Source organism: Hippocampus guttulatus, chromosome 11 (genome assembly GCF_054856545.1).
Source record: "Hippocampus guttulatus isolate MCC_2025c chromosome 11, RoL_Hgut_1.0, whole genome shotgun sequence".
Taxonomy (NCBI): domain Eukaryota; kingdom Metazoa; phylum Chordata; class Actinopteri; order Syngnathiformes; family Syngnathidae; genus Hippocampus; species Hippocampus guttulatus.
Window position 1 is genome coordinate 5,134,076 of NC_141271.1, and position 17,821 is coordinate 5,151,896.

The 17,821-nt window shown below is 43.5% G+C and overlaps 1 protein-coding gene across 3 annotated transcripts in view; it reads left to right on the forward strand.

The window, feature by feature from the left end:
- LOC147197849 (contactin-associated protein-like 5) overlaps nucleotides 1–17,821 on the forward strand; it is a 200,970-nt gene that overhangs the window by 139,736 nt on the left and 43,413 nt on the right. For all 3 annotated transcript variants that reach the window (XM_086123341.1, XM_086123342.1, XM_086123343.1), the window contains 4 exons: nucleotides 6,229–6,385; nucleotides 11,111–11,238; nucleotides 13,427–13,597; nucleotides 15,427–15,645. In XM_086123341.1, coding sequence (XP_085979467.1) covers nucleotides 6,229–6,385; nucleotides 11,111–11,238; nucleotides 13,427–13,597; nucleotides 15,427–15,645 — 675 coding nt within the window. The remainder of the gene's footprint in view (nucleotides 1–6,228; nucleotides 6,386–11,110; nucleotides 11,239–13,426; nucleotides 13,598–15,426; nucleotides 15,646–17,821) is intronic.

Consider the following 17,821-nt stretch of genomic DNA (forward strand, 5'->3'; position numbering starts at 1 on the left):
GGCCAAATTTCGGCATGCCAGAGACTCAACCGGTTGCCACACCACCGTTTGGAAGCGGCCAATCAATCCTCATTAGCCTTTGAACACTTAGCAAGAGTGACTGAATCTCGAATCAGCTCCAAATTGAATGTTAATTGGCTGGTTTAATATGAAATTAAATGTGGTTCCCCAAGATTCAATTTTAGGGCCAATACTTTTTAATATTTACATGCTTCCCCTTGGACATGTCATCATGGGGACACATCATCAGCTTTCACAGTTACGTTGATGATACACAGCTCTATATTGTAGTGTCTCCTGATAAAGCAGGGCCTATTGATACCCTTCTAAATTGTATTTTAGATATATTAAGGCATGGATGGCAGAAAATTTCCTACAGTTCAATCAAAACACATCAGAGGTTTTAGTTCTTGGTCCTGAAGAGCAGAGCGAGAACTTTCAACACTACAATATCTTGAACCGTCACAATGTGTGAAGAACCTGGGCATCATTTTTTACTCCGAGCTTAGTTTTTTCACCTCATATTAAATATGTAACTAAGATTGGTTTTTATCATCTTAAGAATAGAGCCAGAGTCCGCCCGTTTCTCTCTCAGGCTAACACAGAAGTGCTGATGCATGCTATTATTTCCTGTCGCTTAGATTATTGCAATGTCCTGCTCTCTGGTCTTCCTAAAATGAGTATTTCTGTCATGGTTCTGTTTGTGGCCAACAGGTGGCACTTTCGGGCTTCGCCTGCAGCCGCACCCCTGTTGGTCATTGTGTCATTCGTTGTCTGTTTTAAAAAGACTCCCGGCATGACCACTCGGTGTCGGGTCATTGTTTGTTCTGTCATGGGTCTGTTACTGTTAGTTTTTTTGCTTCAGTCATGGTGTTGGTTTGCTACTTTGGATTATTTGTGTTTTCAGGGCTTTGTTTGTTTAGGATTTTTTCCAAGATGGTGGACAGTGCGCCAGTGTGTTCGGTGACGCTCCTGCCATTTCGTTTTTTGTTTTTGTTTTTGTTTTTTTACTATTCGCAATGTTTGTTACCTTCCGAACAGTGTCTCGGTTGGTTTATGATCGCCAATCGAAGTTATTGATTCAACAACACGTCGGAGATTCGGCCGCGTTTTGGCAAGGCGGTGGTGAAAATACGCTTCCTCCGTTCTTGGCTAACGTGCCAGCTAATCTTTTCATTAGTTCGCACGCCCCCTTCACAGAAGTGCCGCCGCCGCCGCGGCAAACGTAGCGGTCACCTCGTGAAGCTAAAACGGGATCTGAGACACACTTCGATCGCTGCTCTTTCCCGAACGCACGGAATTACTCCGTCATGGCGTGCCTTCGACCCCGTTGCCTCGTGCTTGATAACAGTCGTTGGCTCTCCCACCGCGCCATGGCATTTCTACCCTCCACGCCTTTCTCAGTGAGGAGTTCAGCAAAAGCTTTTGAGGGAATTCCCCCGGGCTCAGCGATCGGAAGAGGCAATCCCTCCCGTTGCTACTCCCACAAGGATCGCGTTGTTCAACGCCCAGTCGTTGACGAACAAGACCCATATTCTGAGGGAGTATTTCCTTTCCAATGACTTGTATTTCCTGTGTCTGACGGAGACTTGGGCAGGTACTGGTGAGTACAACGCTTTACTTGAATTGTTGCCACCTGACTGTGCATTCCTGGATACCCTGAGGACCTCAGGCCGTGATGGAGGAACAGTGAGTATCTTTAAGAACAATTTCAAATGTAAACGGTGCACATTCACCACATCAACCACCAGCTTTGAAGCAACCTTCTTTGAAGTCGGTCGTGTTTTCCCGGTGCTCTGCGCTGTCATTTACCCTACTCCTAAAAACAACAAAGACTTTTTAAGCGATTTTTCAACCTTTCTTGCGGAAATCAGGCTGAGATATGATCATATCCTCCAAATGGGGGATTTTAATATCCATGTGTGCTGTCCGGAAAAACCACTAGCAAAGGACTTCTTAAGACTTATTGACTCTTTTAATTTCGTGCAATACGTGACCAGCCCGACACATGAACAAGGACATATTTTAGACCTTGTCCTTGCTTATGGTCTACCGGTGTCAAATCTGGAAGTCCTTGAAAATGGGATTTCTGATCACATGGCAGTTTTATTTGACGTAGTCTTATTGCGTACTGCTGTAAAATCTGCCACTCCTAGTTTCAACCACCGCAGTTTTAACCCTCGCACTGCTAGTCGGTTCTCTGCTGCCTTTAATAACCTTTGCGTACCGTCGTCTAACATAGAGGAACTCACCTCTTGGTTCAACTCATCATGCCGTGCCATCCTGGATTCGGTGGCTCGTTCAAAAACTGTGCTCCCAAAACCTGCCTTGGTTTAACGACAAAACTCGCAAAGCTCGGCAAGGGTGTCGCAAAGCCGAACGTAAGTGGAAAAAAGACAAATTGCAGGTCTCTTATCAAATTTGGAAAGACTGCTGGTGTAACTACCAGCTCACAGTAAAAGAGGCCAAAAGAGAATATCTGTCGGACCTTATCCAAGCTAACCGTCACAAACCACACGCACGATTTAAAACCATAGATTCTGTCCTCAAAGCACCTCTGCCTACTTGCTCGGATTCTTCACCCGAGATGTGCAACAGAATCCTTCAGTTTTTCATTGATAAGGTCTCTACAGCTAGGACTCCGGTCTCAAATGCCGCATCTGACCCCTCTGTCCATATTCCGTGTTCAGCTGTGCTAAATTCTTTTGAAACTGTGTCCTTGACGCTTTTGGAGGATGTAGTTTGCCAGACGAAGCCATCTGGCTCCCCCTGAGACTCCCTTCCCCTGCATTTCCTTCAGGAGGTTCTCCTGAGTGTTGGTGCATCGGTCTTGGACATCATCAACAGCAGCCTCTCTTCTGGTATAGTTCCCCAACAGTCAGAACCTGGTCTTGATCCAGATGTGCTGTCAAGTTTCAGGCCCATTTCCAAACTGCCTTTCATTTCAAAGATTCTGGAAAAAGTGGTGTATTTGCAGTTGAAATCTTTCTTGGATGAACATAGCATCTTGGAGGTCTTCCAGTCAGGTTTCAAGATGGTGCATAGCACGGAGTCAGCCCTGTTACGTGTGTCTAATGACATCCTCCTGGCAAATGACACTGGAGACTACGTGTGTCTAGTTTTACTGGATTTAATTGCAGCATTTGATAAAGTGGATCACGGTATTCTGCTGACTCGTTTGCAGCACTTGGTGGGCATTGGCGGTAGCGCTCTTGAGTGGTTTAGGTCCTATTTAGCTGACAGAACCTTTTGTGTCAGCCTTGGCTGCTCTGAGTCACGTACTGCTCCCCTGTCATGTGGTGTTCCACAGGGCTCAATTCTGGGGCCTCTGCTGTTCTCACTGTGTCTGCTCCCATTGGGTTCCATCTTAAGGAAACATGGTATTTCCATCCACTGCTATGCAGATGACTGTCAGATCTATGTCCCACTTAGCAAAAAAGACACCTTCTCATTAAGGCCAGTTCTATCCTGCCTGGAAGAAATCAAAACCTGGATGGCACAAAATTTCTTGAATTTCAATGAAAAGAAGACAGAGGTGATACTGTTTGGTCCCAGTGGCCCTTACACATCCCGTCTTGTAGACTTGGGCCTCCTGTCTCCTTATCTTAAGTCAACAGTCTCAAACTTGGGCCTTAAACTGGACAATTTCAAACCTGACCGGCAAATTGGTGCCGTTGTTAAATCCAGCTTCTTTCACCTTTGACAGCTGGCCAAAGTAAAACCTCCCCTCTCATGAGCACTTTGAGACAGCAATTGATGCCTTTGGCACATCCCGGCTCGATTACTGCAATGCCCTTTACTTTGGAGTCAGCCAGTCTCCATTAAGCATCTCCAGCTGGTCCAGAATGCCGCTGCTCGCCTCTTGACTGGTACTCATAAGAGGGAGCACATAACTCCTACTCTGGCATCCCTTCACTGGCTCCCCATACATTTTAGAGTTATTTTCAATAACTCTTATTTGTTTTCAAATCTCTAAATGACCTCGCGCCACCTTACCTCTCTGAGCTCATCCGCCCCTACACACCTGCCCGGCACCTCAGGTCCACGGACCAGAGATTATTAGAACTACCAAGAACTAAACTGAGGCTCAGAGGGGATCGAGCCTTTTCTGTTGCTGGTCCCTCTCTCTGGAATGACCTCCCACTGAACATTTGGCAAGCCTCCTCGCTGCCCACCTCAAAACTCACTTGTATTCTTTGGCATTTGACTCAACATGACTTTTTGGTTTTGCTGTTCGGTGCTTTCTACCGTCTTTGTAACCGATTTGTTTTACTGTTTATTGTATATGTTCAATTGCTCCATGTACAGCACTTTGTATGCAGCGATGGCTGTTTGAAAGTGCTCTATAAATACAACTGAGTTGAGTTGAGGATTGAGTTTTCTCTGTGTTTCAATAAAATTGGTCAAATTCGCCCTGCTCCTTCCTCCTGCCTGCTTTTTTGGGGGTCCTCCACCACCACCATTCGTGACAATTTATAGCTGACAGCTACTCCAGAATTCAGTGAGTCCTGACAAAGAACAGAGGATAGGAACACATTACACCAGTTTTAAAGTCTCTGCATCGGCTCCCTGTGTGTTTCAGAATAAATTTTGAGGTATTTTTATTAGTTTTTAAATGTCTTTATGGTCTTGGGCCATCTTATTTATCTGACCTGCTCATATCAACCCTCACAGATCCTGAGGCCCTCTGGCACTGACCTTTTAATTATTTCCAGGGTGAGAACCAGAACACATGGTGAGGCTGTATTCAGCCAGAGGACATCAGGTCCACAGAGATTGTTGATGTTTAGAGGAGGCTTAAAACATCTCTTTAGCTGATATTTACACTTACAGGTATTTTAATTCTTTTCATTCAGTTTTTTGTTAGTTTGTTTTGTTTTTAAGTTCCAGTGTTTCCTCGTGGGGGACCTCCATGCACGGAGGTGTGGCGCCTGTCATTCTTGTCAGCGTGGATGAGCTCCCCTTGGGTGCTCTTTTTTTCATATGGTTTCTCTGTGCCTTGCTGTCTTTTTTTTTAATATAGTTTATCAGGGGTGTGTGTGTGTGTGTGCGCGCACGCGCACGTGAGCAAGCACAGGCATGCTTGTGGGTATATTTATCTGTGTATGTTGGGGGGAGTCTGGGGTCCTTTTTTGATGTATGAATTGCACAGCACTTTGAGTTGCATTTTTAAGTGTAAAAAGTGCTATATAAATAAAGTTTGCGTGATTGATTAATATTACATTGTGCACTCCCAGCTTGGCACCCAGAGATTCACCGACTGCAGTTTTTTTGCAATATACTGTATTACTTGATTGAATAAACCGTATTTTTACGACCGTTCGGCGCACCGTATTGTTGGGCGCAGTCTCAGTAACGGGTGCTATTTCTGTGTTTGACACATACACAAAACGCACTGTATTATTGGGCGCAGCCAGGCATGGTAAAACATACGCCAGCTTAAACATATGGCATGCATGCACGCACGCTAAAAACACGTTTTTAAAAAGGCAACGGAAGCAAAACTGAGTTCGGTTGTACTTTATTTCGCCATTTTACAATGTACTCACGCGACTGGTACCTGCTAGGGGCGTGCCTTTATTGTCCTCTTACACGCCCACCCTTCACTCATTGGCGACTGGTACCTGCTAGGGGCGTGCCTTTAGCGTCCTCTTACACGCCTACCCTTCACTCATTGGCGACTGGTACCTGCTAGGGGCGTGCCTTTAGCGTCCTCTTACACCCCCCCCTTCACACATTGGCGGACTTCCGCATGCCTGTCGTCACTCACGCCCGCCTTTTCTCTGTATAAACAGCGTGTCGGCCAGAGGTGCTCTCAGTCAGGCTTTGGAACTCGGCGCATACACTAGACGCTCCGCATTATAAGGCGTCCTGTCCATTTTGGAGAAAATTTAAGACTTTTAATGGTGCCTTATAGTCGTGAAAATACGGTACTTGATTGAAATGATCTGGAGCGTTATCAGGCTCCGCCAAAGCTTGCTGAAGAACTGATCATTTGAATCGGCTGTGTTGGAGGAAGGGAATATCTAAAACATGCAGGTTACTAGCCCTCAAGGACCGAAATTTGATACCTGCGCTGTAGATTGTACTCTTGTCAGTTGGCCTGTTTTAGGGTTCACGCCAAGGATGAATTATTGGCATGCATCCATGTGTAAATGGTTCTTGGCATGTCCAATTTAGCGAGTACAGGTATTTGACTATCCCTGAATGACTTGTATATTATTGCAGATGGCAGACCAATGTCTTGGTGGCTGGACCGACGCGGAGAGAGGCGGAGCTATTGGGGAGGCTTTCTGCCGGGAATCCAGCAGTGCTCCTGCAGCCTGGAGGAGAACTGTGTTGACATGAACTACTTCTGCAATTGTGACGCTGACGCAGACATATGGTATGTTACCAAGAACTCTTTGCCTCGCAGTGATCTCAAAATGTTGTTTTCGTTCACCATTCTTTTGTGATGTTTTTCAGAAAAATTTAAAACAATATCAGTAGATACTGATGAAATGCATGCCAACTCATCGGATAATTGAACATGAAAGCTGAACTCTATCCACTGCAGTCCATTTTGAAGTTCAAGTCAACTTTATTGTCAAATGTGCTACATGTGCAACAGCCAGACATACCTCGGTTTTCGAACGTCTCTGTTCTCGACCAAATCGGTTTTCGACCAAAAATTTCTAGTTTTTTATGCCCCGGATTACGACCAAAATTCGGTTCTCGACCAAACTGAGCGCACTTGAATGAGCCACTCGACTTCTCTCGACTTCCTTACACAAGGAAGTGACGCTTCCTCGGGTTGACGAAGAAGTGACGCCTACGTTGTGAGCAGGCGTGTTCAATAAAGATTTTTTTTTTTTAATCCATTGTGAGCAGACTTGTTCAAAGATAAAACAAAAAAAAGAGTGTCCATTGTGAGCAGACGTATTCAATAAAGATTTTTAAAAAAGCAGACGTTTGTGCATGGCACCAAAGAAAGCAAGTGAAAGTTGTAAAGCTGCTGAAAAAAAGAGGAAAATAGTGTGCAAAATTATTGAATTTTAGAAAGATTTGATCATGAAATATGAATCAGGTGTGCATGTGTCTGTGTTGGCTAAGGAGTTCGGCATGCCGAAATCACCATCCTAAAAAAGAAAGACCATCATTAAGTCAGTAACGTGGCTAAAGGATCTCGTGTGTTTAGTGAGCAAAGGCCACAAATATTAGAGGAAGTGGAGAAACGTTTACTTATTTTCATAAATGAGAAACATGGACAGTCTTAGCCAAGATACGATTTGTGGCAAAAGAAGACAATTGTATGGAGATTTGATTAAAAAAAGGATCCGAGCATTGCTCCTGAAGAGCTTGATTTTAAAGCAAGCAGAGGATGGTTCGAAAAGTTGAGGAAAAGAAGTGAGTCGTCATGGAGAGGCAGCCAGTTCAGACAAGGAAGCTGCCGAAAAGTTTAAAGTTGAGTTTGAAAATCTCATCAAGGCCAAGGAATGTCTTCCCCAACAAACTTTTAATATGGACAAGACTGGACTTGTGTGTATAAAGCGATTCAGAAAATGGATGGAGGGATGTTACCTCGTACCGTAGTGTAGGATTGCAGACATAGCGTCCATAGTTACAGCCATTACTTTAGGGTTTATAAATTCAAGGTGTAAAAGAATGCAATCTACAATTGTCACGATGAGAGAGAAACAGAGAGATGTTCAATTTTTATCTTACAATGTCAATGTTTATGTTAAAATTGGTCAAAATAAAACACACAAAATGTTTGTAGTTTGTTGTTACCTGCTCTCTTATTACAAGTCTAAACAGTTTATGGTGTAAAATAGTTGAAAACATGCTTTTTAAAAAGTTGTTTTCTAGACTTGGAACGGATTAAATTTTTTTCATGATTCTAATGGGAAACATGGTTTCGGTTTTCGAACAGCCTTCTGGAATGGATTATGGTCGAAAACCGAGGTTTGACTGTACATACATTTTCCGATCCACTTATCTTCACAAGGGTCGCGAGGGGTGCTGGAGTCTATCCCAGCCGTCTTTGGGCAGTAGGCGGGGGACACCCTGAACCGGTTGCCAGCCAATCACAGGGCACACAAAAATGAACAACTATTCGCGCTCACACTCACACCTAGGGACAATTTTGAGTGTGCAATCAGCCTGCCATGCATGTTTTTGGAATGTGGGAGGAAACCGGAGTACAGTAGAAAACCCACAAAGGCCCGGGGAGAACATGCAAACTCCACACAGGGAGGCCGGAGCTGGAATTGAACCCGGTACCTCTGCAATGTGAGGTTGACGTGCTAACCACTGGACCACCGGGCCGCCCTGTGCAACAGACAGCACAGGTGAAATTTCTTTCCTCTCAACCACAGGGGGGAGAGGAGCCGCTGCGGCTGCCCGCGCCGCCATCAAAGGAACAGTTAACATAAAATGACAAAATAATACAACGCAACACATAAGAAGACACAGACAGTTGTGCAATCTCAACCACTTTTTCTGCAGACACTTTGTTGTTTGAAGCAGTTCTAGATGAAAGAGGAGCGAATGAAAGTGTCCTTTCACCAGTGAAGCAAAGACGTCATGCAAAGTCTGCTACAAGTTAGGTAGTGATGGGTCCATGAGGCCTCATGAAGTGTGTTGAAACAATGACACATTGTGTTGATACTGTGTTGATACTGAGTTTCTGACCACTGACACCTGCTGGACTTTCAAAATCCCTGCAGGCAACCTACTTGACAGACTGAACTGACTGATTTGATGATGAAGTGTATACAATATAATTCACAGCTATGCATTCATATTGTATTATTCAATATGTTTGAACAAGGTGAAAATTATGTAAATGAGGATGATTGTGGGCTTTGTCTATGCAAATTTCTTTTCAGAAAAATAAGTTGCTCCAGTGTTTTGAATTTCAGTCTGTTGCGTTTCTTGCATGCTATTTCCCCTGCTTGCATGGCACTGGTGATGCCGGCGTACAGAGAAACTGCTTTGCGAGGTTGGAGAGGTTTGCAATAGTAGTGTATTGGTCCTTCGATTATAACAGCGGGTCTTGACTGCGTGCATTTTTCCCTACTGCCAGGTATCGCTGGACCTCAGGTATAGCATCTGCTGTTGGACTTCTTCCCAGTCTCCCTACCTCATCATCCAAATGTTGCCACAGATCATCTAAAAAAAACCAAACCTAATAATTTTGGCATTTAGAACAGTTACAAAAAAACAAACTAATAATGATGAGTAACATGCCAGATGTAGTTGCAGAGGTGCTTTTGTTGGTATATGATATTTCTGTATGGCAAATTCGACATTTCGCCTGCAATAAAATATGTGAATAGTACATTAAGATTTACCATGAAATTAATTTGAATTAGAATGGAATAAGACATGTCAAAGATCCGAGAGGCACTTGGTGAGACAAGGAAATTGAATAAATACTTCAAATATATTTTCCAAAAGGAGATCAAAATGGCTCTACACGGCAGACAATTTGCGTTTCTCCGGAAGCTGCTCCATAATATGCACGTACTGTAGCAACGTCACTCGAGTGAAGTGCGCCTCAGCAGTCGATACTCCGCTGCTCTCTGCTGTGCGCGTGTGAGCGAGAGCAGGTACTCACGGCGCCGACGCAACCCATGTCACATATCAAAGTAGCTTTGAACTACGACAACAGCTAAGCTAGCCTAGCCGAAACGACGCTCGAAGTCAGACGGACACGTTTTTCTGATAATCTGTGTGTTTTCCTTTTTGCCCAAATATATATTTTTATCCAAACGAGGGTGAGGTCTGGCTTGTTCGAGAGGCGGCATCGCGTCGCTCGACGCACTCCCTTATAAACACAATTTGGCGGACCTTTGCGGCGTCGACGCAGCCTGGACTGAGTCGATGCAGCCTGGACTGTGTCGACGCAGTTCATGTGTTGGTCATTGATCGGCACGAAGCATCACACGCACGACACGTGGATTGCTCTGTGAGCTCGACGCATGTGTCGACGCATCGGTGTTGCTGGACCCATCAATAAAGCTAAGTTTGAAAGCAACAGAAGCTGTGGCGTCCATTTGACGAAAAAGAGATTGGGTCACATCTCCTGTCCCATGTTAATCCGCTTCAATTCCAAGACGCTACTCCCAGTTCCACATACTCATCAGCACTCTGCACTGACGCTCCTTTCTTCTCATCGTCGGCTCCCCAAGTCATCCATACATCCAGCCGCAGACTGTCCAACAGCACCGGCATTTCCGCTGAACTAAGTGGGGCTGTGATAAATGCTGCCCATTTCAGGCGCAAAAAACACAAGCGCCCCGGGGCTGTCCAGCAAAGACTGCCCAACTTGGGAACGACCTCCAAGCGGTGTTGGGCGTGCCTTCGGGCTACAAACAGTTCCCTGTCATCAGCCGACGAGTGGGTCTGCAGGGACCCGGGTCGCTGCGGCTTTAGGAGCCGCTTTGGGACCTAGTTGGAGGTTGCTCAACAGCAACAGCAACCAGCAATGACAGTCAGATGGCGCCGACATTCCTCCCAATCAAAATCAGTGCTGGTACACATGTGCTGCCGAGTAGGCGCAACCACCAAGTACAGATTCTTCTTCTATGATGAATGCCGTGGCCAAAAATGTTGAAAACAATCCACATCAGGTCCACACGACCAAACAACAACACAATGTGACAAAACAAAACAAAACAACGACAATAAAAAGCACGGTTTTGAAGAGCACCTGCCGACGGCTGCCTACTCGAGCGCAATTTTGGAGAAAAAAAAAAGATTGAAGATGCAGATAATAATGAAAACTATTCAACAATTTGCGGGGAGCAACTAAAACTCCATTTGAATTTTGCTGTATTAAATGCTTGAAGCGCCTTTGTATTGTGTCCGTTAATCCACTCCACACTCCAAATCCAGCCTGGATTTAGCTCTGTTTGCATATTTCCAAAGGCTCTTGTCTCCCTCGTGATGAATTGCTTTAATGTCTTTACTCTGCCTTCTACACACTAATGCAGAAGAATGGGAGCCTCGATTCCCGTCGAGGCGCACAGGCCCTGAAGGACCCGCCTCCCCGCCAGACACCCCCTGCCACCCCCTCCCCTGTTTGAGTTTGTTCATTTACTCATTTGTTCGATATCTGTCACAGGGCCAACGACACAGGCGTTCTCTCTTACAAAGACCACCTACCAGTGAGCCAGATAGTGATCGGAGATATCGGCAGAGCCGGCTCGCAGGCCATCTACCATATCGGCTCTCTGCGTTGTTATGGAGACAGTAGGTGATCACTCATATTGGATGAAGGCTTTGACCACAGGCAGGAAAATAAGTTGGGGAAACTTGACTTGGTTACAAGTTTGAGATTGTAGAATTTACTACCTCATTTGTTTTAGGTTCTACCATGGCTGAGTCTACTTTGACTGTAATGCAATGCCATAGACCTCTCATCGATAGTAATGCTCCCTCCAAATGGTACAATTCAGTTTCATATGAGACATCAAGAAACCAAAATAGTGAAAGAAAAGACTTTGATTTTTATATTTCCTGTAATGTTACAACTATACAGTAACAGGGGTGTCAAACTCATATTTGTCACGTGGCACATTGTGGTTACAGTTTCCCTTGGAGGGCCGTTATGAATTTTGGGAAATCATCTTTAATCATCTCCACATATTACATACACAGCCCACAACAAATTGATGGATAACTAGCTTTAAAAACAGAAGTCAAGAATAATGACTGTTATTGTGGATTACATATGACAATTTGAAATATTGGTTCAGACTTTAGCAAGCATCATGGAATTTGACATGCTTGATTTGCTTTCGCGGGCCACATAAAAATATATGGCAGGCCAGATCTGGCCCCGGGGCCTTGACTTTGACACCTGTGAACTACAATATTATTACATTCTGATCAATTTCAGACTCTTCAAAAATAAATACATCATTATTAGTGCTTTTTTGACCAAAATGTATGATTGTTCTACAGTGATCCCTCGCTATTTCGTGGTTCGTTTATCGCGGCTTCGGTGCATCGCGGATTTTTTCAAACATATTCATTTAAAAAATATATATATATATTTTTTTTTTTTTTGAAGTCCGCAAACGGTCCGCGAGAACCAGTGAAAGTCAGCAGTGACAACAGCAGTGAGTCACAGAACAACATAAAGTACATGTGGGGTGAGGGGGGGGCTGAGAAAATGTAAAGCCATGTTGATTGGCGGTGCATCTTCTTTCTGTCTTATCACGTGGAATACTCTTTGATCTTTAATCAGTGTCTAAGTGTTGTTTACGAAGCTGCTAGTGTGTGCATGCGCGTGTTAATGTGTGTGTGTGGCTGAGAGAGAGAGAGAGAGAGAGAGAGAGGGGAGGCTTATAAGAACAAAAGCAGGTCTCTTCCATCCTTAATCGTCTAATCATCTCTAATTGACTAATCATAAACACGTCTGCTGCATGCCGTGGGATCGCTGGCTTGTGTGTGTGTGTGTGTGTGTGCATGCGTGCGTGTGTGTGTGTGTGTGTGTGCATGCGTGCGTGCACGTGTGCATGCGTGCGTGTGTACGTGTGTGTAATGTGTGTTAGTGCGCTCTGCTCAAGCGCAAAGGCTCACGTGGAGCAATATTTTTTTTAATGTACAGTATATGTTAATTGGTTGCTACTTAGCGGATTTTCGTTTAGCGCGGGTGGTTTTGGTCCCCATTAACCGTGATAAACGAGGGATTACTGTACTTTTTTGTTGAATACCAATTCTATTGTTACTCTTTTTTTCTGGGAAAAAATGTTGCTTTATTGTCATGCTATGATGCCTTCAAAAAATGCCATAGATGTGACTATTTTCATCAAGTTTTTTTCTAAAAAAAACCCCTTAATTTTCATGTCAACTTATTTTCTTAAACAAATACAACTTCATTCTCCTGATAGGATTTTCTTGAAAATATATTTTTTAAACTACAACAAAAAAGATGTATTGTTTATGTTGTTTATATTGTCATGTTTTTGATTTTCATATTTATATTTATTTTCATCAGACAGTTTCTTATGGAAAATATGATTTCAGTCTTGTAATAATACAACAATTTTGGGCCCAATAATACTTTATTATAGTTATACAATATACAAAAATACTTTTTGTACTCTTGTAATATTTTCCTTAAAAAAAGACAATTGTTCATTATAATAATACTCATTTTTGCATAATTTTTTAAGTTTAAGTATTTTTGCAAAATACTTAAACTTCTAAAGAAATAGAATAATTTTTTTCTCAACAAAACTTGATTCCCTAAATATTACAACTTCATTCCTTTAACATTGGGACTAGTGTATTGTACCTTCTTTCATTTAACTGTAGCCCGAGTAATCCTTAATACTTCTCAGGTCCTTGTCCTTCACATTGTCATGTACTTACATGTACTTACATGCTTACATGTACTGTATACATTTATTTGTGTCGGTTTCTCCTTCAGGGTCTATGTGGAATGCAGCCACCTTCTACCAAGAATCATCGTACCTCTATTTTCCCACCTCACCGGCCGAGCTTGCATCAGACATCTCCTTCTACTTCAAAACGAGCGCTCCCTCAGGAGTTTTTGTGGAGAGCCTGGGCCTCAAAGACGTTGTCAGAGTGGAACTCAGCTGTGAGTCAACAGTCATGCACCGTAACAAGCGCAGAAATGCACAAGAGCACCATATGATTCTTGTCATTGTGTTATACTGAAGCAAAATATATAGAAGTTTTCTGTGCTGCATGAATATTGTTTCGGCTATTCGCGCTTCTTGCAAATGAAACAATATTTCCAATATTTGGGGTTATTCAATTTAGGCACACAGGCTTGAAATTATTTCCTTTTATTGCTGCTTATTCAAAATCTGAAAACAAGGGTGATTTGTATTATTAGATGAAATTGGCAATTTTTGTGACATTATTATTCCTGTTGAAATTTGTTTTTTAGTTTAATGCTGCCATTTTTAGATGATTTAGATGTCTCTGTGTGTGTGCATATACATATTTTACTTTGTATTAGAATACAGTGGACTCCCGCTATTCTCGGGGGAAAAGAATTGCGAAAATACGCACATAATTGATTCCCATTGAAATTAGAGCTAAGATCGGTCCTAAAAAATCGAGCCCGACCCGACCCGGCCCGAGGGTATTTAAGCTCGACCCGGCCCGAACCCGATCACTTAACTTGATTTGCAGGCCTGAGCACGAAGCAAACCCGAAATTTCATATTTTATTTGTGAGGACTCGGGTGGAGGAGGGGTGATTTCTGAGAACAAAGCCTGTCTTTTGTAACGAAATCTAAGTTAAACAAGACTGTATAAACATTTACATCTTTTATATTTCTGATTCTGAAGAGGTTACATTAACCGACAATTTTCCATCATTGACGGATTTTTTTTCAGAGTGGACGGGGAAAATTTAAGGCCGTCCGTCATTTTGACGGGTTGAAAATGGGGCCGTAAACCACAACAGCAGTACGCCCTTAAGAATCTAACGCGGCACTTTAAGAGAGAGGACCAGAGAGACAAAGACGAACAATGACGGGTGGATACTCGACAGAGACTGGAAGGAGTTCTTTGAATTGTCATTGCAAGAGTTTAGTACAGTGCATGTTGTGATGAGGCGACTTCTGTTTTCTTTTGCGAACCACGGTCTCTCGTGGCCAAAACTATTCACGGCCTTGAAACTAAAAAAAAAAAAAAAAAAATCAGCGAGAGAGAAGCCCAACCCGACCCGAACCCGAAGCAATGACCAGGCGGCCCGGTCTTACCTCTAATTGAAATGCAATTTTAAATGCAAAAAAAAAAAAACTTCAAAAAAACGATGATAAACCTCCATCATCTGTTGGCTCCCCCGCTTCCCTCTGGCCCCAAAAAGAAAATACAGTCTTCAAGATTGGTAACAATTCGACAAATGAATCCACAGAAGAAGAACTGCAAGTATGTGGGGGGCCCACTGATTAACAAAACAGACGTTAAAAAAAAAAAGAAATTGAAACAAAAAAATGTACTTTTTAATCATGTCACCACAAGTACGGGCAAAGCAATAAATATATAATATTCAGCTTTCTGGGGAGGTTGGGGGGGGGGGGTGAAAAGTGCTTGAATTTGACCTCGATAAAGGCACACAAAGCCAGCACACGTGAGAATATTAGAAACCTCCTATGAGGGTAATGCAATCTGCTATGAAAATGCATGTAAATAATGAAAGAATGCACTCGGGGCTCTGTGAAGCTTGTACTTGTCTGGCAGCACGATGGGTGCAGTGCATTCCTATTCAAAAGCAAGTGCAGCCGCAGATTGTTTGTTGTAGTCGAGGTGCTGTTGTTATTTACTGTTTATTACAGGGGAGCTTTGTCGACAAACCTGAGCAGTGGGGATTGTGCCGTTGTTTGGGATGAGGTGAGAATACTCATCCGAGTCTTGTTCATCCTGTTACCTGTGTGTCTTTGTGGCCAATCAGCTCCATCCACAGTGTCATTTTCCTTTGATGTTGGAAGCGGTGCGGTGGTCCTGTCCATCAAGTCGCACATGCCGCTGAATGACCGTCAGTGGCATTACATCAAGGCGGAGCACAATGTCAAGGAGGCCTCCCTGCAAGTCGACCAGCTTCCTGCACGCTTCCTGTCTGCTCCTGCGGACCGACAGCTGCCCTTAAAGCTAAGCAGCCAGCTTTTTGTCGGTAAGCCCACCTTCTTAAGCAGACCGGTTGGTAAGCCGAATCTTTGTGTTGTGTTCTGTTGTGTGCTTGCGGGCTGTGTGCATGCTGATGTGTCCACTACATGCCCCTCATACAGACTAAATTGACAAGTGCTATTTGGCAGCTTGGTAATGAATAGAGCTCTCGAACGATTAAAATATTTAATCTAATTAAAAATGCTCCAGCATAGCCATGAGCCTCTTCAATTTCTCCATCTCAGTATCTGTTGGCATGGCAACGTTGGTTGCGTGACCGGCTGGAGCATCTCTCAGAGGTTCAGCATTCTGCAGAACGCGCTTTATCATTTCCAGGGTACTGTTCCATCTGGTTGACACTTCCTGTGCGAGTGACTCTTTCTTCTGATGATGTGCAACTTGTTGCTTCTCGAGGTCCACTTGGTTTGCTGGACCATACTTGAAGTGTCCTACAACTTTTCTGCATTTTGTCAATGCGCTGTCAAACGGGCTGTTGGTTAAAGAAACTGTGACTGCTCGGTGCAAAGCATGAACGATGCGCGGGATGTGCTGAAAGGGAAGCAGCCTGGTCGCTGCAACCATGTTGCGTGCACTATCCGTGGTTAATGAGACAATTTTGTGTTCAATTTCCCACTCTCTAGCTACTCGCACAAAGTGCTTTGCAACAGCGTCAGCGAAGTGCCTCTCTTCTGTCTTTGCAACAGTCAAAGAATGCGACTTAAGTTCCCACTGTTGGTCAAAATAATGGGCTGTGACTCTGAGGTAGTTGTGATTACTAAGGGAAGTCCAGTAATCCCCGGTGAGCGCAACTGCTTGTGTCGTCTCCAACGCTTGCCGCACTTTATCCTTCTCCGCTTCGTACAATTTCTGCACCTGGCTTGTAACGGTGGCTCTCGTCGGCATTTCGTAGGAGGAGTCGTTCGATGCAATTCGAATGATTTCAGCGAGATCCTCGTCCTCCACAATGTTAACAGGCCTGCATGCAGTCGCCACCCATTTAGCTATGGCTCGAGTAAGTTTGCTCTTCGTCGCGTTATCCATTTTCTTCTCTTTGAAATTCTCCACTGTTGTCTGGCATAGACAAGGGGGCGTAGTACTTACATCAGCCGTGTGCTTGGCCATTAAGTGGTACTTCAAACTCGATGTGCTACGATGATAACTCAGTTCGCGACTGCAAAACACACAGACAACCTTGGTCTTGTCAATTGAGCCATCTGGCAACTTTTTAAAAGTAAACTGTCCATTCATAAGTGATTTAGGATCCATTTTCGGTATCTCACGCTGCTGCTCAAACTGTGGCTGACCAAACAGATATGCGCGTTTAATTTAGAGCAACGCAACATCCGGTGTCATGTGGTGCCGCGTTAATCTCGCGAGAAAAATTTAATCCCACGAGAAAATTTTTAATCCCGTTAAAAATTATTTAAATTAATGCCAATAAAAATGCGCTAAACTGACAGCTCTAGTAATGAAGTACTCAGTCCATTAGTGAGACTCAGAGGGAGTCACAAAGTCTTCAATAACACCAGGAAAAGTTGCTAGATTTGTCGGTGGTTTGTTTTTCAAAAAGGATTACAAGTCTTGAACACATCATCTCCTGATAACGTATTTGGTAAAGTTGTTAAAACCTATTGGTAAAATGTAGGCTAAATGCTAAAAACATACAGTACCATTTATTTCCTATAATGTCACACATTTTTCCCATAATGCCACAGGGTAATGACTTGCAACTCGCAATGTGGAAAAATGCTTTGTTTTTCGTATTCATCCAACATTTTGCCAATATATTCGAACTACTTAACCAAATACTTTTGAATGAATTTACCAATACATTCAGGACTTTATCAATATGAATGAACGACTTTGCAGTACGTTCGAATGACATAGGCCAGCCAAAAATATGTACTCCGCATTGACAGTTTGACGCTTCCATAACTAATGAAAAATAAAAAGTAAAAACTGCCCACACCTCATATTATACACGGGCGTTTATTGTCCTTTTTATCCTCAATGCGCATGAAATCCACATTTTTGATAGCCTGGGTCATAGCAGGCATGTCACTATTTAGGAGGTGTGTGTGTGTGGGGGAGGGGGGTCCAAAAGCAGCCTCCATTCGCCCACGTCACGTGCATTTGACTACATCATCCGCAAGGGGAAATCATGCAGTTTACCGAATAAATAC